At 37.6% G+C, this 23,978-nt stretch overlaps 1 protein-coding gene across 10 annotated transcripts in view; it reads left to right on the top strand.

The window, feature by feature from the left end:
* The window catches only part of MITF (melanocyte inducing transcription factor), a 217,297-nt gene that overhangs the window by 103,611 nt on the left and 89,708 nt on the right, over positions 1 to 23,978 (top strand). The window contains exon 1 of one of the 10 annotated variants that reach the window (XM_055343184.1): positions 12,838 to 12,931. The exons of 8 other annotated variants lie outside the window; for them this stretch is intronic. In XM_055343184.1, the coding sequence (XP_055199159.1) occupies positions 12,876 to 12,931 (56 nt within the window). In that variant the 5' untranslated portion in view covers positions 12,838 to 12,875. Of the gene's footprint in view, positions 1 to 12,837; positions 12,932 to 23,978 lie in introns of those variants that run through there. One more of the 10 variants, XM_055343186.1, reaches the window with a different exon arrangement.

The raw sequence follows: 23,978 nt of genomic DNA, 5'->3' as shown, positions 1-23,978 counted from the left end.
TGAATAGACATGTACCCACTGTATCTCCAGACACAGAACGTTTTAGAAATCTCCTCTTAGATCACATCCTTCCCTTTACTCCCTCCCCCCCACCCTCCTGTCCCCTGCTACCAAGCTAACTGCCACTTTGAAGTTTAGGCTACTCACTCACTAAAAAAGTTTAGGCTTTTCATTATAATTTTATCGTCTTTTATTTGATGTGTAGCAGCATCTCTGACCCCTGCTTCCTCCATACCAGTAGCACTTGCCTCTCCATTTGTAATAGCTAAAGGTGTCTCTAGACATTATCAAGTGTTCCCTGGGGACAAAATCACCCCCAGTTGAGAACCACTGTTCTGAAGTGTTAGGATTCAGTGAAAAGGCATTGAGTTTCCATGACTGACAGGAGAGAACCATTGTATAGCCTTCCTTACTTCCTTGCTGCCCCACACCAGCCCCAGGTTGGTGACTGTGGACAGTCTGCATTCTTGTCTTACAGTAGTGGACCATTCCTGGTCCTGGAGATGGCCCATTTCCTCTTAGAAGTGCTGGGGACTCTTTTCTATATTCCCGTGGACCATGAAATCTACTTTTTATCTACTTGCATCTCTCTTTGCCCTAATTCCCTCCCTTGAGGTAGTTTTTATGGGCCTGATAAGTGAATCATGCTTATTGCATTTATGAATTGCTTCCATTTCTCCCAAGCAAACAAAAAAGCATGTAATTTTGGAGATTGATTGTCATTAAAAAAAACCATAATAAGTACATGTTAATAAATCAGTTAAAAGTGCCAATAAGCTGTAAGATGCACATATTTTAAACACACATTTTGTACCATTATTGATAGTTTGATATTGATTTGGGCTTAGGAGTTATGGAAAAGTGTGCACATTGATAAAATGATGAGACTTTTGATTTTTAAAATCAAAATCTGAGAAATTTAAAATATATTTTGGCGTACACAGCTCTCCCATAATTTTGTGCGTGGATTTTTTTCAAGTGCAACACAAACCTGTCCATGAATCCCAAAGCATTATAAAGTTGGCTCCATCTAGTGTGTGAAAGTATTATATAGCTAGGGGGGAAAATCTGTACTGAAAATCTCTTGGTGCTTCATTATGAAATTAGAAAAAAAAAAAAAACTAAAACAAAAGTGGACTACAAGTTATATCTATGCCCTAGGAGGTAACACAGGCAGAAATGACCTTCACAGCAAGAAAGAAGTCGTTATATATCAAAACTTCAACATCAAGCATGCCTGACATTTTGTTCTAACGGCCTTGCCTTTTTTTTTTTCCTCCTGGATAGAGGTCTTGTTTACAGGCACTGTCAACAAACGTGGTGTGTCACTTCCATTGTGATATTCTCAGTCCTACTTGGCCAGATCCACTCTTCCTGTATGGAATCATATCTGAGAGTCATGTTCCTTTTCCACAGTTAGGTGAGCGATTAGGGCTAGGCCCACTGACTATGCTTTCAGAACCCCAGATGATTTTCTTTATCTCACACTGAAATTCTTTGTGGCTGTATGCTTCTCACTGCAATACAGTAGGCCCTTCTTCCTAGGTTGTGTTTAATCTTATTTCCACTGAAGGATTCTGGCACATTCTTCATTTCTCTCAATCAGTGTTTCCCAAATTTTAGCCATTCTCATGCTAACTTCATGACTTTTGCCCCCATTGACTAGGTGGGGGCTTAAAAAAATTAAGAATGTATTTTAAAGAAATGATATAATGAAAATCGCAAGTGGAAGTACATATAAAATAAATATAATGAAATTGGAAGAAAACTGTTAGCTTCTTTCTTACAAGGTATATTGTCTGGCAGTGCCTGAGCCTGAGGTTGGAGCTTTTCTGGTTACAAAGGGCAAGTGTTGAGAGATTGAAGACATATTAGCATCAAACAGAGACTTTTCTTGGGATGAAAGAAATTTGAAAGTACTTTTCTCACTGTGTAATTCCATGGTTATTTATTGTGGAGTCTTTGCGTCTGGATTTAAGATCATCTTGTGTCCCACACTGGCAAACTGCTGAAGATTTACCATCTTTGCCAAAGGAACTTCATCATTTTCCTCATTTCCAAAAGGCCTTGTTTCCCCTAAAAAGCCTTTTTGAATAATTCTTTTCTGAGCACTTCCTTACTTCTTCTTCCATTAACAAGTATTTTTTGCGCTGATATCTAACATTTTCTCACCCTCTTTTCCAACTAGATTAAGTTACTTAAGGACAAAAAAATGTATGTTTATGTTTCCTTCTTGAGAATGCCGTTAATTTAATTCACGCTTTGCATAAATATGTAGGGAAGCGTGCTTCATTTTTTTTTCTTTTTCTTTTCTTTTCTTTTCTTTTTTTTTTTTTTTAAGGTAAATCATGGTCAGAAGTGGTCAGAAAAAGCACCATGGTCAATTAATTAATCACTTAGCCCATTGACAAATAGTTATTGGGTGCCTTCTCTGCATCTGGAATGGTGCCTGGTTCAAGAATGAAGAGGTGACCTGAACAGACATGGTTTATGCCTTCATGGAATTCAGAATCTGGTGTGGGGCATAGACAACTAAAGAGGCAACTGTAGTGCATAGTTCTAATTATAGAATTATTTTATTTCTGTGATTGTTGGGTGGCTCACATAAACTTGGAACAGAGGAGCATAAAGAAAGGCATGGGGGCTCTGGAGTTTCAAACCCACATCTGTAACTTATTAACAACTTATTAACATCTTGACTTTGGGCAAGCTACTTACCTCACTCAGTGTCCCTATTTAAATTTAAGAAGACTGGATAAATAAGGTGTGATATGTAAATAAAAGGTACAGTTATCATTGTGACAGTATGTTGAATTTTGTCTTCTCTTCCCTTCCCCAACTTTTTAAAAAATGAAGTAGAGAGAGACCTGATGTCATTTTCCCCCAGATACTCAAATTTCCTGCGAGCCATACTTGTAAATGAAAATACATTGATCTTTGATCCTGTATTAGAAGCAAACATCCTTGCTAACGGGAGTATCATTGCGGATGATGCTTAAAGATTGCAAAGCTACAGAATTTTTAAATTGCTTAACTTAATAAGTGATTTTAGCATTCAGAGGTACTCCAAAATATTTCTCTCTTCAGGCTCAAAGGTCCCCGGTAGCACTGATTTATGTCAAGTATATGGAGCAATGCCTGGGACATAGTAGGAGCTCAAAAAATTATTTGTTGAATTGTTACCAGAGTCGAGTTCCTGGACCTCCCACCAGTAGAAATGAGACTGATCCAAAAGTCAGAGGTACAGTCAAGGCTTTAGTGGGGCTACAGCTCAAGTGGAAGGGAAACACAGCACCAACAAGAATGGTCAGGGTGGCCTCCCAGAACAGAGGGGAGGCCCTGCTTATACAGAGAAGTTCCCTCTTAGGTAGATTCCCATTGTTGTCTGGTCCACTATCCTAATGAGGTAAAGGGTTTTTTTTTTTTTTTTTTTAAAGTACTCCTTTCTGATTGGTTGGAATGGTCCTCTCCTGATTGGTTGATATTGACAGGCAACTCAGACAGCTCATTGGTGTTTTGGGGGAACCCTGTGTGTTGTCTGGCTTGTGTATGGGGATGCATCCTTGGCTGCACCCAGGTCCTACTCTATAAGAGTAGTAGTTTCATAACAGCCCACAGAAAATGTCCCAGGTGCCTAATGTTTTTCACTTGGGGCTTGTTCCCGTGGTCCCTAACTGTTAGAAGGAATGAGTTTTAATGAGAATATTTTGAGTTTTCCTTTTTTTTTTTTATGATTTCATCCACATTTCTTAAAAATGAGGCAGTTATTTGATATTAGAAAGTGGATAATCCTGAATAGGAATGGTTATTATTCTCTGCATCTACTTTGCCATCCTTACCTGTAATACCTGGCATGTAATTAATACTTATTAAATGTTAAAATTAGGTAGCTTTGTTGGCCCTATTTCTTTTTTTTTTTTTTAAGGACACATGACTTAATTTTTTAAAGCAGAGATTTATTTTTTTCCTTTTTGTTAGTTTATGGCAGTACTATGAAATTACACGGGCCATTAATTTAAAATATTGGTTATTTTAGCATTTTACTATCCACATAAATATACACTTTGATTATAGGCAAGACTCCCTAGGGTATAAATTAGGTACAGAACGCTAATATGTATTGCGTTTATTATGATTGATTGGATTTAATCAACAGACAGGAAGGATTTATGTGCAAATATTATTTTTCTCATTTTAAATCCTGTTTGCTCAGCATAACCGAAACAGGATGTCATTAGAGTAAGCGTCAGTACTGAGATGCTTTAGAAGTTTAGGAAATTTGACTAGTGGCACAAATTTAACATAAGGTGATCTATTGAACGCAAGTTTTATTTGTTATAGTTTTGCTTATTTAAATGTATGATTTCCTGCTTGACTTATGGGTATATTTATATAGTAAAACTACAAGTTAAAAACATAATTGATATACTGAGTCAGAGGGGAGGGTTCCCTGGGCTACAGTTTTTGCCTGTTAGCTAAGACAACCATTGAAAAGGCATGGTTGTCCACTATCAAAAGTTATAGATCATCAACATCTTAGTTTTTGGTTATTCATTAGGAATATATTATTCACAGATATCTCTGCTGGACATTTCCTGATCTTATGAATATATACAATCTGTATAACCTCTTTACACATCAATTTTCAAAAGCATCTACGCTGTTGCCTCTAAATGATAACTTTTATTTGCCATAACTTGTTTTTTGAGGCTCTCCAGGCTGACTTCTCATTCCCTATAGTATTCTGAAATTGAATCTCTGTTCCTTGCAGAATGTTAGTTGAGTTGTGATTGTTTTAAGGCACTGTGTTAAGTATTTTTATACCTTACCTCATTTCATCATCACATTAATCTATCAGGTCAATACTCATGTCCCCATTTTACAGATGCAGATTTTGAGACTCAGAAATTTTAATGACGTGCCCTAGGTAAAACTATGAGATCAACACTGTGTGTGTGTGTGTGGGGGGGGGTCCTATCTTGCACCACCATGCTGTGTTGTCTCCAATTGAAAAATTGTTCTATTTGTATCCATAGGAGGGACATAGCAACTATTCATTCATTTATAAAATAGTGACCTCTCAGAGTTTTGCTGCCCACAGATAGATAGAAATCACTTTTGTGGGTCCTTACCACATCTTGAACAAATTGGAATTTTCATATTTCACTCTGTTGACTTCCGTATCACCTTCCACCATAGCATGATTGATTGTCCACAAGAAACAGTCTATCTCTACCTTCATCTCAGTTTTTGGGAATACAAGTATTACATTTACATGAATAGATTAGAAAGTTTAGGTGACAAAATATCGATCCCTTTTCGTCCCCTTTTCTTCCTTCTCTCTGGACCATACAAGATTTAGGTGATTCTTTGAGTTGTTGATATCCTGATACACTCTTTCAGAGACTGAAGCTTGGGAAGGATGGATTCACCTTCCTTAGCAGCTCAGGTGGTCTGTGGAGACCATTTCTAATAGCCGAATATTATGTTGCTTTAAAATATTTTAATATCTTCACTCTTGCTTTGAAGAAGAAAGAGGCTGAAGTCTTTAGATGATGGTGACAGTGGTACAGGCTCCTGCTTCAGTCCTCAGCACCCTTAGGAGGATGACAAAGACATCCTGTGTGCTTATTTGCTCTTTAATTACTTTTTAAAAATGACATAATAAAAGAGAAGTCCATATTTTTCTTTTTAAATAAGTTAGGAGTTAACCACTAAAGTTGAGAGGAAAATACCATGATTTTAAATTCCTGAAATGGAAGATTCTTTTTATCATGAAGTCACATTGTGAGTAACTTTGGGCCCCCACAATGTCGACAACCTTATCTTTTCCTGTTTATTTACCTAGATAAAGGAAAGTAAATTGCAGTATTACTAAATTTCTCATTTGAAGAAATGCCAGTCAAAGTGGCACAATCTCTTTAGTGTTTGCTTCCCGAGCTTTGTGTTGTCTCACAAACTTGGCCTATATTCTAGATTTTGGTCTACTTATTGCAAAATACTCCAGATAACAAAGAACAGCCTCTGAAGCTCCTTTAATTCAGAAACAAGTATTTCTTTTCAAGTGAACCTTAAGAGAGGGAATTTCAGAAAGCTCAAGATAGGGAATTAATCTGTTGTATTGATTATTATATTAAATGAAAGGCCAAACTATTACTTCATGTATTTCTCCCTTCATTAATTGCCTAAAAATCGACTTCAGACAACATTTGAGATGCCTCTTTGTTGACTGTAATTTTATTCTCAGGACAGCTTTTCTAAACAGCCTTAACAAACATTAATTTTTCTCTCTGGATGTTTGCATAGGCATCTAAACAGTTCTTTAATAATGTCAGAGTGAGCTTAAATCAAGTTTACCTGGGGTCATCTTGGTCTCGTCTTTTTCTTTTCAACCTTAAAAGGCTTCTTTGTGTATCAGGTACAATGAGCAGTCTTTCAGAAGATGCTGTACCATCATTTTTACAGGGAGATCTGTTCTTGTAGTAGAAGAAAATAGAAAGAGGATGAAAGAGATAATCATGATTGAATGGTACCGAAGGGTTATTCCACAGATAGGTAGTCATTAAAAATTGCCTTCAGTCAGACTGTGAGGGTTTGGAATTAGAACTGCTGAACCACATTCTTGTAACTTTGTATCCAAGTACTTATTCATGAAGATCAGCTATGTCCGGTAACTAAAAGCTTCCAAACAGAGTAGATGACTACGCTACCCATTGGCCTGTTGACCCTTCCTTCCTAGTTGATGAAATGCTTTCAGGTTGTACTTTGGAGGGCCGTTCTTACTGATCTTTTTTCATTTGTCGCTCATTCTTCCTTCCTTCCTACCTTCCTTCCTTCCTTCTTTCCATCCATCTAGCCATCCGGCCAGCCAGCAAATATTTTTTGAACATTTACTATATGCCAGACACTGAGAATAAAGTAAATACAAAGAACCCTGCCTTCATCAAGGATGAAAGACAATTGAATAAAATGATTGTAAGTTGGATTAAATACTGTGAAAGAAAGAAGCAAACTTTGGCTTGGAGAGCAAAAACCAGAATTGGGTGTTTTGCTTTTAGGTAGGGAGGGCAGGGAAAATCTCTCTGAGGGGAAAAATGTCAGACTTGTAAAGCCCTCCTCTGAAAGATGAGGAGGAGCCAGCCATGGAGAGTCATTGGAAGGAAAGGGAGGAGGGCAGTGTCCTCAGTGCCTAGTCTTAGGAGAGGCATGTGTATGGGAATTTGGGTTTCTTTGGGGGTAAGCCCCTAAAAATCAGAGCCCTTTGCTTCTTCACTTTTGTCTTGTACACAGCACTGGGTAGGCACCTCTCACCTGCTGGGCCACTCAATGTTTGTGTTGCAGGGCCTTTCAATGCATCTGACTTTTCCCAGAACGGAGCATAATGATATATGGGGAGGAGAGGTGGTGTATTTGTTCCTTTTAAGAGTATTTTTTTGGGCAGCCCCGGGTGGCTCAGTGGTTTAGCACTGCCTTCGGCCCAAGGTGTGACCCCGGACACCTGGGATCGAGTCCCACGTCAGGCTCCCTGCGTGGAGCCTGCTTCTCCTGCTCTGCCTGTGTCTCTGCCTGTCTCTCTCTGTCTCTCATTAATAAATAAATAAATGAAAACACCTTTTTTTAAAAAAAGGTATTTTTTTTGAGTTTCATTATCACTTCACGGTACTCTTGAATTACATCATAGTAAGGCTATCATTGAACATTCAAAGCCTATCCATAGTAATTCCAAGTGAATGCTTTAAAGGATTAAACTCTACAAGTGAAGACTTTTTGATTCAATGACTAAAGGGTGCTTATCTTTTGGAGTATTTTCCTGCCTCTCTTAGATGATTTACGTAGAGCATATTATATTTAATTGTATTATATATTATAATATATATTAGTGGTTCCTCAGGCTGACTTCATGTTAGAGTTTTATGAGAATCTTTAAAAACCACAGAATTCCAAACTATAGTCTTGGAGAGTCTCATTCAGTCATTTGTTTGGGGCAAGATCCTTGACATTAAGTGCTCCCAACTTGACTTTAAGGGAGTAGGGTGGGGAGAAGAGTCCCTACGTGCTTCTGATAGGAAGACAGGCTTGGGAACTATTGGCTGGGATTTTAATGAAACACTTGAAGAGTGATTAAATGCTTCTTATTGGCTGTGGGAGGTACTTCATGCATCAGTGTGATGCTAAGCACAATTGTAAGTTCCCAACTGTGGGGAACTGTTGTAAGTCCAGTGAGAAGTGTGTGTTTACTATAAAGAGCAAAGACTGTCAGAAGAAAAGATAGAAGAAAATGGTATGCTTTGGAGCCATTAAAACATTTGATATCCAAATAAACTGAGAATTCTGACTGTGGTAATGTTCTACTTTTCTTCAGCCGAGTTTTGGACAGGATAACAAGTAAAACCTCTTATCTCTTCTCTCACCATTCAACATAGTGATTGAATTTTTCCTTCTAAAAAGATTCCAAGGCCCAAATTTAGCATCCAAAGAAAAAGTTGGCCGTCACTTGGATGGTTGATAGTTTTAAGTTCCATTTTAGTTAAGGTTATCTTTGGAAAGGTCAGTAAGAATTCTGATGATTCTAGTTGATTTGCTGGAATTTGGGGCAAGGAGTAGTAATTAAGATTTGAAATCCATTGGAATACAGGTAATATTTTTAATCCATATTCAGTGTTTTCTTTTTTTAAATATTTCTTTTCCTCCACTTGGATTTGAAAGTTTGTGTTTAAATTTAGGGTTTGTGTATATATATATAGATATATAGAGACATAGATATAGATGTGTGTGTATGTGTGTGTGTGTGTGTATGCATATACATATGTGTATGCACTTGGGATACTCTTCTGGATAATATAGACATACACAAGAGAGTTACTTTCATGTTATAGATTAATTAATTTTAAAAATATTTGTTGAACATCAGCTACCTACAGTTTATTCCACTGGGCTCTAGGGACACAGTGGTGAACCAAGCAGACAGTTCCTGGTGCTCCAGCATTTGTTGAATAATTGGGTGACTGTTTGAGGACTGCTATTTTATTTTGTTTTTAAATTTTTAGTCAAAGTATAATTGACATACAATATTATATTAGTTTCAGATGTACAACATAGTGAATCGACAAATACGCTACAGAATGCTCATCATGAAAGTATAGCTACTGTTTGTCACCACACAAAGTTATTACAATATTATTGACATATTATCTGTGCTGCACTTTCTGTACCCATGTCTTATTTATTTTATTAATTAATTTATTTTATTAATTAAACTTTCTGTTTAATTCCCTTCATCGGTTTTGCCTATTCTCCTACCTATCCACCATCTGGCAACCACCAGCTTGTTTTCCTGTATTTATTGGTCTTTCTTTGTGTTAGTTTTTTTTTTTTAGATCCCACATATAAGTGAAATTACATTCTGTTTGTCTTCCACTGACTTATTTCATTTAGCATAATATCCTCTAGGTCCATCTATATTGTCACAAGTGGCAAGATTTCATTTTTTTATGGCTGAGTAATATTCCTATCTATCTATGTATCTATCTATCTATATCTATCTATCTATCTATCTCACATCTTTATCCATTCATCTTTCATTGGGCAGGTAGGATTTCTTATCTTGGCTATTGTAAATAATGCTACGATAAACATAGGAATACATATATCTTATTAAGTTAGTGTTTTTGTTTTCCTTGGGTAGATACCCAGAAGTAGAATTACTGGATCATATGGTTGTTCTGTTTTTAATTATTTGAGGAACCTTTGTACTGTTTTCCACAGTGGCTGTTCCAATTTACCTTCCTACCAACAGTGCATAGGGTCCTCTTTTTTTTTTTTTTTTTCACATCCTTGCCAATACTTGTCATTTCTTGTCTTTTTATAACTAACCATTCTGACAGGTGGAGGGGATATCTCAATGTGGTTTTGGTTTGCATTTCCCTGATGATTAGTGATATTGAGCATCTTTTTAGGTGTCTGTTGGCTTCTGTATGTCTTCTTTGGAAAAATGTTTATTTGGGTCCTCTGCCCATTTTTTAATCAGATATTTATTTGTTTTTTATTTATTCATTTATTTTTGGCGTTCAGCAGACCAGTGTTTTAAGGAAACACTATTAGTATTAAGGAAACACATGTAATATTTCATGTATTTTGTAGATAGTGGTATATATGCACATTTAATTCAAGTTTTACTCCATTGGCTGGTGGGCATTTCATTGCTGTGGCCAAGCAGATTTTCCAAGAACACTGGTATAACATAGATTTTTCTAAAGTACCATGAATAGTTGAATACATGCTTCTTAAAAGTAATTTTATTTAAATAGTTGTAAATAGTCAATGGACAGCCTTCTTGGGGTGGTGGATTGTCTGGGATGAAAGGTCAGGCGATGTCATTGGCTGAACATGCCAGGGGAACATTTAGCACCACTCTGTGTTCCTGCTGGAATGGCTGGAATTGATACCATTGGTTTCATGGTCAACATTTGAGAGCCCACGGAGGATACAGATTTTCCCTGTGTGTAAGCATGTAATAAATCAGGGTTTCAGTTCTAAAACTTCACTGATACCTTGTAACTTAATGCAATTTCAGATAGTGCCCAAAGTGAGAGAGAATCCAGCTCAGTCTTTTAAAAGATAATTCCTTAAACGTCCTGATATGGTAATTTCCTGTCCTCTCTATTTTCCCTCATCTTTTGTCTATCCCTCCCTCCCTCCACTCTGTCCTATTTCCCTTGGTTCTCTGGATCAGTCAGTGTGAGTCAAGGATAACAGCCCTAACGACAGTCATAACCATAAGAGCGAGTTTTTATTGTTATTGGGTTTTTTTTAAGATTTATTTATTTATTCATGAGAGACATAGAGAAAGAGAGAGGCAGAGACATAGGCAGAGGGAGAAGCAGGCTCCCTGCAGGGAACCCGATGTGGGACTCGATCTCGGATCCCGGGATCATGCCCTGAGCCGAAAGCAGACGCTCAACTGCTGAGCCACCCAGGTGTCCCTAAGAACTGTTTTTTTTTTTTTTAATTGAGAGCTTACTGTATGCCTAGACTGTACCAAACACATCACCATATTATGTCTTTCAGTTAAAACAGTAACATGTGGGATAGACACCATTTCCCTTTCTCAGGTGAAGGATCTGGAGCATAGAAGTTTGGTAAATATGCACAAAGTCACAGATTTATTAAGTGGTGGAATTTCAGCCTGGAAAGTTGACACCAGAACCTGTGTTCTTTATTTTTGTGCCATTTTGTGTCAGAGACAGGAGAAGAGAGGTCGGGTAAGTTAGGGGAATTATGTAGCATCTTAGTCATCTTTTTACCTCCCTGCCCATTTCCCTGCCCTTCCAGATCCTGTGTGGTCTGGCCCTGGACACTGCTTTGGTCTCATAGATACCACGCTTTTCCCTCCCTCTCTGCCCTCCAGGGATAGTGGATCCTTCTAATTCCTGCCTCAGGATTCTTGCATGTATATATTGTTACCACTGCCCAGAAGACTCCCCTTTCCTGTCCACATTTGCCTCAACTGGTGCCCCCCTCCCTCAGATCTCAGTGCAGAGGTCCCTGCCTGAGAGCAGTCTGTTCTGACCCTTACATTTTAAGCTTTTCTAGCTCCCTGTAGCAGTTATTACTTGTATCATTATCTGTTTGCATGATTATTTAATACGTGTGTCCCACTAGTCCATAAACTCTAAGAGTTTACCAATGCCTGGGACATAGTAGGTGTCCCCTAAGTATTTATTAAACAAAAGACTGAATGAATGAACAAATGTGCAGACAACAGAAAAAAAAAAAAAAAACAAAATAGCTTGCCTGAGGGTTCTGGCTGGAGATTTCCTATTATTAAAGGGAAGTTAAGACAAAGGTAATTTCATTACTTTATGGAATTCAAGTTTGATTATGGCTTGTCAAGATTACATTGTTTTCCAATCATTTACTTTGGAGATAAACTCTTAGGCACAGAGAGGTGAAGTAACTTGCCCCCGGGCACACAGCTAGCTCACGTCACATGCCTTTGTTCTGACCTTTGAATGATGTGTAGAGAGAAACATACATATTTTCATTACTCTGCAGGACGTCTTTGGTGTGCTGAGTCTGTAGGAGCTCCATCAATATTTGATGATATTGATGTTGTCATGTTGGAATTTAAAAGTGTTGTTGGAGAACATGTGTTGTTATTTTTTTTTCTTCTTGTACACCAGTGTGCCCAGAATTAATTGGGTGACAGTCTAAGAATGCCCAGATGTATGGCCTAAAGATGTGTGTGTCCTAAGAGATGGTGCCCACAGGTAGAAGCGGCTTGCATTTGGCTCCCACCCGGACTGGGCAGGGACCACCCTCATATTCTTGGGGTCCAAAAGTGAGGAATGCTATCTGTTCTCTAGCCTGCCAGCAGAAGAGCATGTCCAGTTATCAGCTGCAGTTCCAAAAAGGTCTGAGATCTCCCAAACTGAGGACACAAGCAATCCCACAGCCCTCCTGGATTCTGGGAATGTATTGTGTTAAAAATTCACCAGGATGTGAAATTACCTCCCTTTCAAGTTCTCTGCTAAGGCGCAGCCTCTGAAAGCCTCCCAGGTACCTGCACTCTGAGCGCTAAGTGAGCATCCTGAGGTGCTTGCCTGGCTGCTGGGTGAATTGCTGCCCGCCTGGGTCCTGCATCGCCCCCCGTGCAGTGTGAGGCAGCATTTTTGTCCTGCAGGTACAGTAGGTACTGGATTAAACAGGTCTGCTGTTGCAGACAGACACCAGGCACCGTGCTAGCACGAGCTGTGTTTGGATTGGAGTTTCCAGGGCCTTATCAGGAGCCACCCCTAGTGACACAGCCAGTGCCAGAACTAACTTTGACTTTCACTCTTCGCCAAGGGCTTGCAGAACACCTTAAAGGAAAAAAGATGGAGGCGCTTAGAGTTCAGATGTTCATGCCTTGCTCCTTTGAAAGCTTATATCTGTAAGTGAAGTTTTATTCTGGAAATAATCCCGGGACCACTTAACAGGAGCTTTTCTTTTCTTTTCTTTTTTTTTTAAGTGGGAGGCTAGAGAACGGGAAGGTTTTATTGGGAGTTAAAAATACTGGAACTGTTACTTGGTGACTGTGGCTTTAATCAGCTTCAGCTGTAGCCTCTAGTATGTGGCTATGACAAGGATAACAACTAATTTGTGGGGGGAATCAAAATGCTGGCCCATTAGCTTTGTTTTCTGGTTTAAAATTCAGTGTTGGTCTTAAATTAATAATGCCAAAAAAAAAAAATGACCGCTTGAAAAATCTGAGAACAGAGCTTGATTTATGATTATGGGATAGATTGCAGCTTAGCTTTGTCATGAATAGAAAAGGATTTTCTTCAGGAAAACGAGCGTGTTTAGCAGTAACATTTGTCAGAATTGTCCTAATGCAAACACTTTGGATTTTTTGCTTTCTCTCCCTCTCTCTTTTTTAACCTGAGGAATAGTAATAGTTACATTTATAAACCTCTCATTTGCATGTCTGTATATTGATTTCTTTTTCTCTTTGAGACAAAAACAAAACATCTAAACATCAGAGTCATCTGCCTGGCATATCAATGTAGAACAAGTTTGAAATGGGCAGTTTCAAAGAAATGCTGAAAAAGAGAAAGACTAGAGTAGGTGACAGCGCCCCCATACTCCCCTCACCCTTAACATTTACTTTCAATGTTATGTGATAAGATTTGGAAACAATACTAAAAGCTGTGTCCCTCAGTGAATAGGCATTCAAGCAAATCAACTTATGCAAAAGCCACCTCTGGAGCTTAATAATTATTTACTGAACGTTCCTGGGTCATGAGAGAGGTTCTGATTAAGTCAGAAAAGCATTATGTTCAGCAGCTTGTGAAGGTGTGTTTAAAGATGGCAAGAATAATGGAAAAATACTAAATGTAGCAGAACTATTTTTAGAATTTGATTCTTAAAAAATAAATTCCCACAAATTGGAAGTGTGGTTGAAGTTCACAGTGTTCAGTAGGTACCTCTTTAGAAGTTCTCAGACAGGCTTTTAAAAGGATTTCTAATTTCTTGCACTCTTTTTGGTGTATTGAATTTGTTTCCATGGAATCTGTTTTCATTCTGTAGGTCATTAAAACAGTTTAATGACTTATCTCTCTGAAATGATAGAGCATTTTATGAACAAAGTTTATGTATTTTAATTACGTATTCAAAATGTCATTGTACTAGAAATGTTATAAATTTTTGCTTCGCAAATCAGATAATAGTTAAGGAGACGATGACTGCTCTGTGTGATTCATACCCAAGAATGTACTCTGTAACTTAATAATTTTTTAATAATAATTTTATGCAAATTAGTGGTTGGCATGCATGGCTAAAACATGCCATTCTGATGCAGCCTAAGGACAGTAATGATGTCACCCTTGAATTTACACCAAAATTAATTCCTAATTTGAACAACTTTTGCTTAATTTATTTTGAATTTCTTTTTCTGGTTAAAGAAAATACTCACCATAGGAGCATGCTTCCCTTGTAAACTCTCAGAATGAAATTCTTAGCACACATCTTTGACAAAACTGTTCAGTGAGCTGTTGCCTATTAGCTTCTTTGTGCTTGTTCTTTTAGGGAGGGCACACACTGTGAATTAATTGTTTCTTGTGTATTTTCCTCTAGGAAAGAAAAGGAAAATCATAGCAGAAGGCAACATTCTAAGAGTTTTGGGTTCCTAGAAAATAACCTGTCAGTTTTCACTAGTTTTAAGATATTAAGAAGATGCTCAGAGGATACCAAATCAAGAATTAAAACAGTGTAATATAGTATAACTTCTATTTATTGTTCCCATATTTATTGTTGGCCTCCTTTCTAAGTATCGTACCTGTATTAACACATTTATTTCTCATAATTGCTTTATGACAAAGGTACTTTTTTCTACCTCCCATTTTGCAGACGAGAAAATTGAGGTTTGGATAGGTAGAAAATCCTGCACATATCATATAACTGAGAAATGGTAGAGCCAGATTTTCAACCATAGGTATTCTGACTCTGGGGCTTATGCTCTTTTCTGTTGTTATGTTCTGTGGATTTTCATTTAAGATAATGAATTGATGTTTCTTCCTCTACCTTCTTCTTGAGTGGGTTTCTCCAATGCACGGATTTCTGAATTACTCCAGCTGTTATTCATTTGAGCTTTTGGAGGGGCCACAGTTAGTTCAGTGCCACAGTGTTTGTCTATCGAATGTATTTCCTTATATCCAGTTCACTGTTGATTATAATCATAAGGTAACTATGTGGAGCAAAAGATCTACTAAATACATACGTTGATTATAAGATCTCTTCTGAATTGAGAAATCTTAAAATGTAGAGGGAAAGTTTGTGTTAGAATTAAATATATTAAGTCTCTAGAGGCCACAGCTCTTTGGAAAAATATATTCTCTGTCACTGGATTATTCAAGCAAATGGTTTGATGAAAGGTCTTCCAACGCTAAGATTCTTTTTTTTTTTTTTTTTTAAGATTTTATGTATTCATGAGAGAGACACACAGAGAGAGAGAGAGAGGCAGGCAGAGACACAGGCAGAGGGAGAAGCAGGCTCCATGCAGGGAGCCTGATGTGGGACTTGATTCAGGGTCTCCAGGATCAGGACCTGGGCTGAAGGCAGCTCTAAAACCACTGAGCCACCCAGGCTGCCCTCAACACTAAGATTCTAATATTACCGGATTTTAACAGAGGTGAGGTATTTGTTAGGATAGAGACACCAGATTTACTCATTGAACAGGTATTTATTTGATCCTACTGTGTGCCAAGTATTCTTCTGGATGCTGAGGAATCTATATGTGGATAAAACATTAAAAAAAATCCTGGCCTCATGGAGACCAGGTCCCGAAGGACAATGAACATTTCAGCTTCATTCTTAAGCGTGGGCCTCATCCTTGCAGTCCATGGTGGCTGCTGGACCTCCAACCATTACTGCCAAAGTCTAGGAGACATGATGGTAGAACTTAGACATGAAGCTAACCTAGCTCCTGGAAAGCTGGAAATGTTGTGAGTGGCAGTGGACCAGCTATAGCGAGGAGAAAATAGGAAAATTAATATTGGATTGAGTTGTAGATTTTGGGCGAAACTTTATTTTTTTCAGAATGACTGATATTTTCTCAAATGTCACAAAAAAAACAACAATGGTCTCCCAGGGTACATCAAACTGCCTTAATCAAAAATGGAAAATGACTGGTCTCTTTAAAAACAATATCCAATGTTCATGGTTTTTCAGGGCTTCAGGGATCATTTGATTCAGATGCTCAATGTCATCCAAAGCTTGGCTCCTTTACTTTTCCTTCTTCTCCATCCTCTCTTTCTTCTTTCCATTTACATTACTGTTTTACCTTGTTGGGTTTTCTTTTCAGTTGGCCCAGAAAATTACAGACTTATATCCTACAATCTTTCCAAATCTTTGCTTAAGGAGAATTTTTTTTTACCCCAGTAGTTGTATTCAAAGGCATAGGACTGACTCTTACTGGACCATCTTAGAGCCCCAGCCCATTTGGTGGATATGCTAATTGGCTGATCCTGGGTTGTGTTTCTATATTTGGAGTTAGTGGCACATCCTAACTTCATGTGCTGAAAGTGAGGAGCCTGGTCTTTCAAGGTGAAATCAGGATACTTTACCAAAGAAGTGAGGCAGGATGCTGGGCTGCTCCTGAAGCCATCATTTGTATTTTTATCTCCATTTCCACACGGCACTGCAAATTTTGCATCTCAGTAGCTATGTCCTAGATGTGCATCAAGAAAGTTCTTCCTTTTGTAGATGTAGTATCATGCCATGCCATATAAATTACTTGTGCCTTATAGGGTATGAGTTTTTCAGAGCATTTTAAAACATGGCAGCTAGGTGTGAATGGGATTCTATAGTTGGACAGAGTAAGCAAGAATTCCATAGTGTGGTCTAGTGGAAGGAAGCTTGATATGGAAGAAAGCTCGAGTGTGGTGTACTTTAACTTTATTGGCTTTATAACCTTTCGATGGCCTGGCTCTCAGAGGCAATTTCCTGAAGGGAATTAAGTGTTAAGATTATGCCAGCCCATAGTGGCATCTGTGGAAAATGGAGAACCTTTGTGGTCACAAAATGAGGAAATAGCATCTTTGTATCATTCAGCTTCATCTTTTCATAAGAGCTGCCATTCTCTGTAGTTAGAGTGTGTAGAAGTGAGAAACTCTGGGAGTGGGGAAGATAACCAACTTAAAAAAGTAAATCTGATGATGAAAATTGCCTGCAAGAACATTGGTCATATATTACAGAGGCCTTTTGAACATTTTTGGTCATCCTTCCTCATTAAAGAAATTTTTTTCAAGAAAACTCTCAACATATTTTTATTTTATTTATAAATTATAAACATGTTATAGTATTTATGTATTCTACACATTATTTTATATTACATATTATAATTATATTACATTATATAACATGTACAATATTATACTAATATTACATGTATTACCTTATACAACCAGTACAAAAATAGAAAATAAAAATGATGGATAAGATATGTATAAAGAAATGTTCTAACCTTTTCTTCCTGAGCCCTAGAATATCATTTCTTGAACCCTGTTTTGAAGAATATTGATATACTGGGAGTCTAATCAATTACTGAGATTATTCTTACTGATACCTGCTGGAGGTCCAGCTTAAAGAATGAATATTAGTCCTGAGTTGTTGCAGAGTCTCTAGTTTTTACCAATGAATTAGGTAAATTAGGTGTTGAAAAGTAAAGATTTCAGATTTTAACTTGTATGTGGTTAGTGGTGATTCTTTTGGAATGTTTTCCTCCTTTCATACAATGAAAGGTACAGAGCCTCAAAGTGCAGGAGTGCTGTCTGCTTAGGACACCGTGATCTCCCTTACATCTAGCAGATCCTGGCCTTTGGGAAGCATCCAAATATTTGGTGAAGGAAAGGAGAGGAGAAAGACAAGCTGTACTTTGCAGTCCTTTTTATTCTCTTTGTGCCAGAAACCTGTAGTATGTATTGTCTGAGCTGGTAATAATGTTACCAGAAAAATTTTGGCAGATTTTCTTCTTTTTTTTTTTTTCCTTGACCACTAAAACCCAGAGTCGATGATGACAGAAGTCCAGAAGATCTCAGTTTTTGAAGCTGAACTATGAACTGTGGTACTCTCACATGTACACGGGTTATAGCCTTAGATGTTTCAAAGTACAAGTAACAGTATCTTTTCTTACTGGTGATTGGTTCTACTATATATGGTGAAAAGATCATTCTTAGGCTTACAGAGTGATTACTTGAGAATGGGAAGGTTAAGATAATGGAAGGGCTGATGGTCCTGATGTATTGAACACCCAGATTGTCATTTAAAAAAAAGATAAATCCATTGACCAACTTATGTCAGTGATCTGTGTACTTGGAGTCGCAGAAGATTCTTAAGAATTTCTTTTTGCTGATACAACTGATTCGAGGGGCAGTTTCTATAAATTCAGCCTTTTGGTTCCTTTTTCTTATGATAAAGTAGTTGTGTTGTAACCATAAACATCCGCTGGCACTTTCTGGACAGATGTTTTTATTTGTTGGGTTTTATAGCCCATTTGGCAGGAGTGAGTAGTTCCCATTTCATTTCATTCCACATGTTGAAATCAATGTAATAAAGACTTCAGAGGTCTTGGCAGGCTTGCTGGAGGTGAGGAATGGAATGAATTTCCTCAAATGTGGAAGAAAGTGTTCTCATTTAAGAATCAGAGATGTGAGTTCCAGTCCCTATTCAACTCCTTAGGTATTTTACTCTTAGTTTCTGAACATGGTCAGGCATCAGAGTCAGCTGCAGAATTTTTGTAGGCGTATTGATTCCTGAGCCTCATCTTACCTGAAATTAGAATTCCCAGTGATGGTGGCTGGAACAGAGTCCTCAGCTAATTTTGTGGCAGCTACTCTTACATTTGGAAACTCCTGCGCCTTAACCTATGACCTGGCTTTCTCACTTGTGTGCTTTCTTGTGTCTCCACTGTGTATTTGAAGCTTAGCCATTGTGCTTTCCTGGACACTATTATATTATACTCCAGTGCAGGCAAATGCTAGGCATCCAGCTCTATCAACTTAATGATATTAATGAAGATTAATTTTCCCAGAAAAATGCTAAGATTTTTACCTTACAGCTCATGAGAGCATCTCCTGCCACACCTGCAAAACTTTGTTTTCTGAATTAAATAGGGATTCCCTAAATTTCAAGAGACAGATCTGCTGTCGTCCCAACTTGTATACGGGCTTATACAAAATTGCTTCTTTGCATCAAAAAGGAAGTTGCAAGTCTATGATTTAGTATTTCTTCTACTCTTCATTTCTGAACTCTGCTCCACTTTACTGGACTATGTTCCAGTTGTGCTAATTTTGTTTACGTCTATTGCAGATTTTAATCCTCATCACAATGTTGACAGGCAGATGTATCAAACAGTCTTTATAAATAAGGAAAACTGAAACTCAAAGAGATCAGCTAACTTGGCCATGGTCACAGGTTAGCCAGTGGCAGAGCTGGACTCTGCCTGAGGAATTGAAGAGAGGAAACACAGGGAAAGTGTGTCATTTCCTTCAGCCTAGAGACATCCTTCAACTGATACCCGGTTTCTTGCCTTGGCTGACCATGATATGGAGACTAAACTGGACCATTAGGTCTATTAAAGAGATATTGACATCACTGTCAAAGATGAGGAGTGGGGCAGCCTGCGTGGCTCAGAGGTTTAGCGCTGTCTTCAGCCCAGGGCATGATCCTGGAGACACGGGATCGAGTCCCACATTGGGCTCCCTGCATGGAGCCTGCTTCTCCCTCTGCCTTTGTCTCTGCCTGTGTCTCTCTGTGTGTCTCTCATGAATAAATAAAATCTGAAGAAAAAAAAAAAAGATGAGTGACTAGGCTGATGTCATTTAGATTTCATGTAGTTTCTGATATGTTGAAGTGATTGATGAAAGCAACAGAATTGACTTTTTTTTTAAGATTTTATTTATTTATTCATGAAAGACAGAGAGAGAGAGGCAGAGGGAGAAGCAGGCTCCATGCAAGGAGCCTGACGTGGGACTCGATCCCGGGCTCCAGGATCCCGCCCTGGGCCGAAGGCAGGCACTAAACTACTGAGCTACCCAGGGATCCCTGAATTGACTGTTTGAATTTAGGAATATATGAGCTACTTTGGAGCACATGTCCACATACTTGCACCATCATAGAGAAGAGGGAGGCTCTGAAGGTTAAAATACAAATTCGTCTATGGAGGCTATGGAGGGGGGAATTCAGTCCCATGTGTGGCTGCGTGGTGTCCATCTAACAGCTGCTGGGTTGCAGACTTTAACTTACATAATGTTTGTGCACTCAGTCATAGCAGTGCATTAGGGAAGTGGGGTTTGGAGAGGATCAGAGAAGTTGAATGGCTCATTAAAGATTGGGCTGCTCAGCAGTGACTGAGCTAGAACTTGAGTCCAGTTGATGGCCTTCTTCCATGTAATCACTGTGGAGAAATTTGCAGCTCTCAGGGAATTCATGTGTCGGGCTCCAGTACTTTGGGTCAATGCTAGTAATGGCATTTGTCTTTCCTTCATTTGGCTTTAAAGGAGGATTTTTTACAGTGAGGGATACACCTTCCCATGTGGAACTATTTAAGGGTCAGATAATCTGGATAATTGACTTAATTTTAAGGTATCTCAGAAAAATGTTTGTGATCATGGCTTTAAACTCTGTGAGATTACAAACCAGGTATCTCCAGCACCTGGCACAGAGAGAACACTCACTGAGTAGTTGTTGAATAAATGACCTTTACATAATCTGATTAAAAGGAATCAGACTCACAGAATTAGGATTACCTAATGCAGATTGAGCTTCATGGGCCCCGATGAGTTCAGTTAGCTTTTAAAATTCAATTCATTTGGACAGCTCTCCTTGCTTATCTTTAGTGACGAAAGCATCAGGTCCTCATTTTTAAAAACAAGCTTTTGTAGCCACGTGTAAGTGCTCTCACATAAACCACGACTTTGAGTTTAAAACCTGATGCTCATTAGTCCTGCTAACATTTTGAAGGGTAGATATCTTTATTTTTGTCTGTAATTGAAGATTCAATTATTTCTAAGAGACAGGGGTCTTTAAAAAATGCAAAGTAAAGCTGAAGATCTGGGAGTCCTCTTTAACAATGTAGAAAGACCCCGCAGGGAGTGTGTGCAGTGAAGTGACTGCTGTCTTCCTTTTGCATTTTTTTTGAGACGATTTATTAAAATAATTTCATTTAGCTAAGCTCTGCTACGTTTTCTTTATTGGAGTTTCAATTTATTTATATGGGTATACTGTATAAATATGCATATTTTTTCTGATGGGAAATGCTTTAAATGGTATCGTCGTGAACTTAAAGTCTGAAGCCTTAGTGTGGTTGATAACCGGTAATTTTAATTTAAGATGTCTCAAGAATGCTTTACTGTTAATTGAAAGGATTTTTTCCCCCCAGTATCACAGCCAATGGCTTGTCTTGAGCAGCTAATTAGTGCGATTATTCCACAGCTGCATTTGCTACAGCACAAAGGTTTGCTCCTGTTTTTATCAAAAGGATCAGTCTCTCTGGGAATGTTTTAACCTGACAGGCTTTGAATAGTAAGACCGTTTATTTATTTATTTATTTATTTATTTTTTAAGAGCTGCTCCCCTCCCCTTCCTTTCTTGGTTCAAGAAGCTACATTTGAGTTTTGCACACATACTCAAAAGTGGGAAAATACATTTGCTTTTTATGCTCTTTTAGTTGAGACTTATCTGGTGACTAGATTATTTTGAGTAACGTCTAGGTGTTCCTACTGTGTGGATGAGTAAAAGATATTAAAATAATAAGCATGGTGTTCACATTGTTCAATCTGTGTGCATCTGTAGGACACTGTAGGACAGAGGGTTTAAGTCTTCCGGAATGCTGAAGACATCCACAAGAACCAACGCACTGGATGCCGTCAGCACTTGCCCGTCCTCCTGTCAAAATACAGTGTGTGATGGACCTTGTGTCTTTCTTTCCAGGCGAAGGATGACTTTGATTACTTAAGTCATTCCTTCATGTTCCCAAATTAGTTCACGTTCTTCATGTTCTTAAATTAGTGATATAGATTCTGCCATTGAAAAAAAATATTTTGGCTTTATTATAATTTAATTTAGAGAGGGAAAACAAGAAAGAAAGAAAGAAAGAAAGAAAGAAAGAAAGAAAGAAAGAAAGAAAGAAAGAAAGAAAGAAAGAAAGAAAGAAAGAGAAAGAAAACTAAGCTATAATTCCACTTTCCATCTGATGGCTAGGATCAGTCCCTGCTAGGCATATATGTATTTGTGTACACATCTTACTTATTTTAAGTTAAAACATAAATACACTTTTGATTCCTACTTTTTATTCTTATTATGTACTTTTCTCACTTTGCTCTGTATTGTGCAGTTTTTTAAAGTAGTATGTTATAAAATTCATGTATTATAATTTACATTTTTAGTATGTATCTATTGTATACTTAAATCTTTTGATTTGCTTTATTTTTTCCCCAGCTTTATTGAGGCATAATTGACAAAAACCATATATATTTAAGGAGCACAATGTGATGATTTGATATACATATGCATTGTAAAATAATTACAGTCAAGCTAATGAGCACACCATCAATTACTTGCTATCTTTTTTTTTTGCCATGAGAACACTTAAGATCTACTCTCATAGCAAATTTCAAGGGTACGATACAGTATTATTACTATATATATATATATATATATATATATATATAGTCACCATGATGGAACAGTAGATCCAAGAACCTGATCTCATAACTAAAAGTTTGTACCTTTTGAGCAATATCTCCCCTAATATTTTACTTAGTCATTCTCATAATAGGGGGAAAATGTAGGTGGTTTGGAATATTTTGCAATTTGTAAATAGCTTTGTAATGCCAGGTTTTCCACATTTTGAATTATGTTCTTAGGAAAACGGTCCATTGATGAAATTTCTGAGTCAGGTTGTCTGAAGAATATTACAGCTTTTTGATAATATTGTTTATCTTATGCTTTTCTTAATATGTGTCTCTTAAAAGTTTGTGATAGTATATGCCAGCAATATCTCAGACTAACATTGTCAGTAAACTCTTTCCAATGGTAAACATTTTTTTTTAACTGGGTCGTACCCCCAAATACTTTTTGTTGAAGCTGGCTTTTCTAGGAATTCTATATTGTGTATATTTTCTTCCAACCATAAATGTATTTCTTCAGCATTTTGAATGGCTGCATAGTATTACATGAAAATTGTGATACATTGTGATAGCACAATGACCTGAATTCACTTCCTGCAGTCAGTAGTGAGTTTACTGCTGGCGTGATTTTTATCATGTAGTTTTCTGGAACTGTGTGAGGAAGAAACACAAACATCTCCTCATCTGTTAGTGTGTTTTGTTACCTGCCGAGTTTAAAGGTTCTTCTCTTTAAGGAGTTCATAAGGACAGCCAATGGCTTAAAGGCCTTTTGTTGGAAAGTAAAGACAATATTGGGGTTTATACTCAAGGAAGGAAGCTAAAGCTGCACATATTTCCCTTGATAAGTGATTTCCTCGGGAGTGAATATTTTCTCAAATGTTACTTTTTTTTCTGTTTCTAGGTACTAAGGTTTTGCAATTGTTTGGCCTAAGCAGATATATATATATATTTTAAGAAAACCATATTGTTGGAAATAACGAAAAATTGTGGCTAATAATAATAGCAACGACAAACCTTTGTTGAGGCAGTACTATATGTCACTTGTACTAGGCAATTTATGTGCATTATTTTATGTATTATTTAATCTTCACAAAATCCGGAAGAGGTAGGGCCATAAAATATAAGTAAATGTAACAAGTTTTTAAACCCACTCTCTTTGATAAATGAGTAAGTGTGTAAAAAACTATTATTATCCTTCTTTTCCGGATAAGGTAACTAAGGCAGACGGAGGTTTAATAACTTGTTGATGCTGTAGATCTGGCAAGATAAGCAGTTGCAACCCATATTTAGGAAAATTAGGAAGTCTTTTCTTCC

The sequence above is a fragment of the Nyctereutes procyonoides genome, unplaced genomic scaffold, assembly GCF_905146905.1.
Source record: "Nyctereutes procyonoides isolate TBG_1078 unplaced genomic scaffold, NYPRO_anot_genome, whole genome shotgun sequence".
NCBI lineage: Eukaryota > Metazoa > Chordata > Mammalia > Carnivora > Canidae > Nyctereutes > Nyctereutes procyonoides.
Note: the sequence above shows the minus strand (reverse complement) of the source record. Positions and strands in the feature narration are given on the sequence as shown.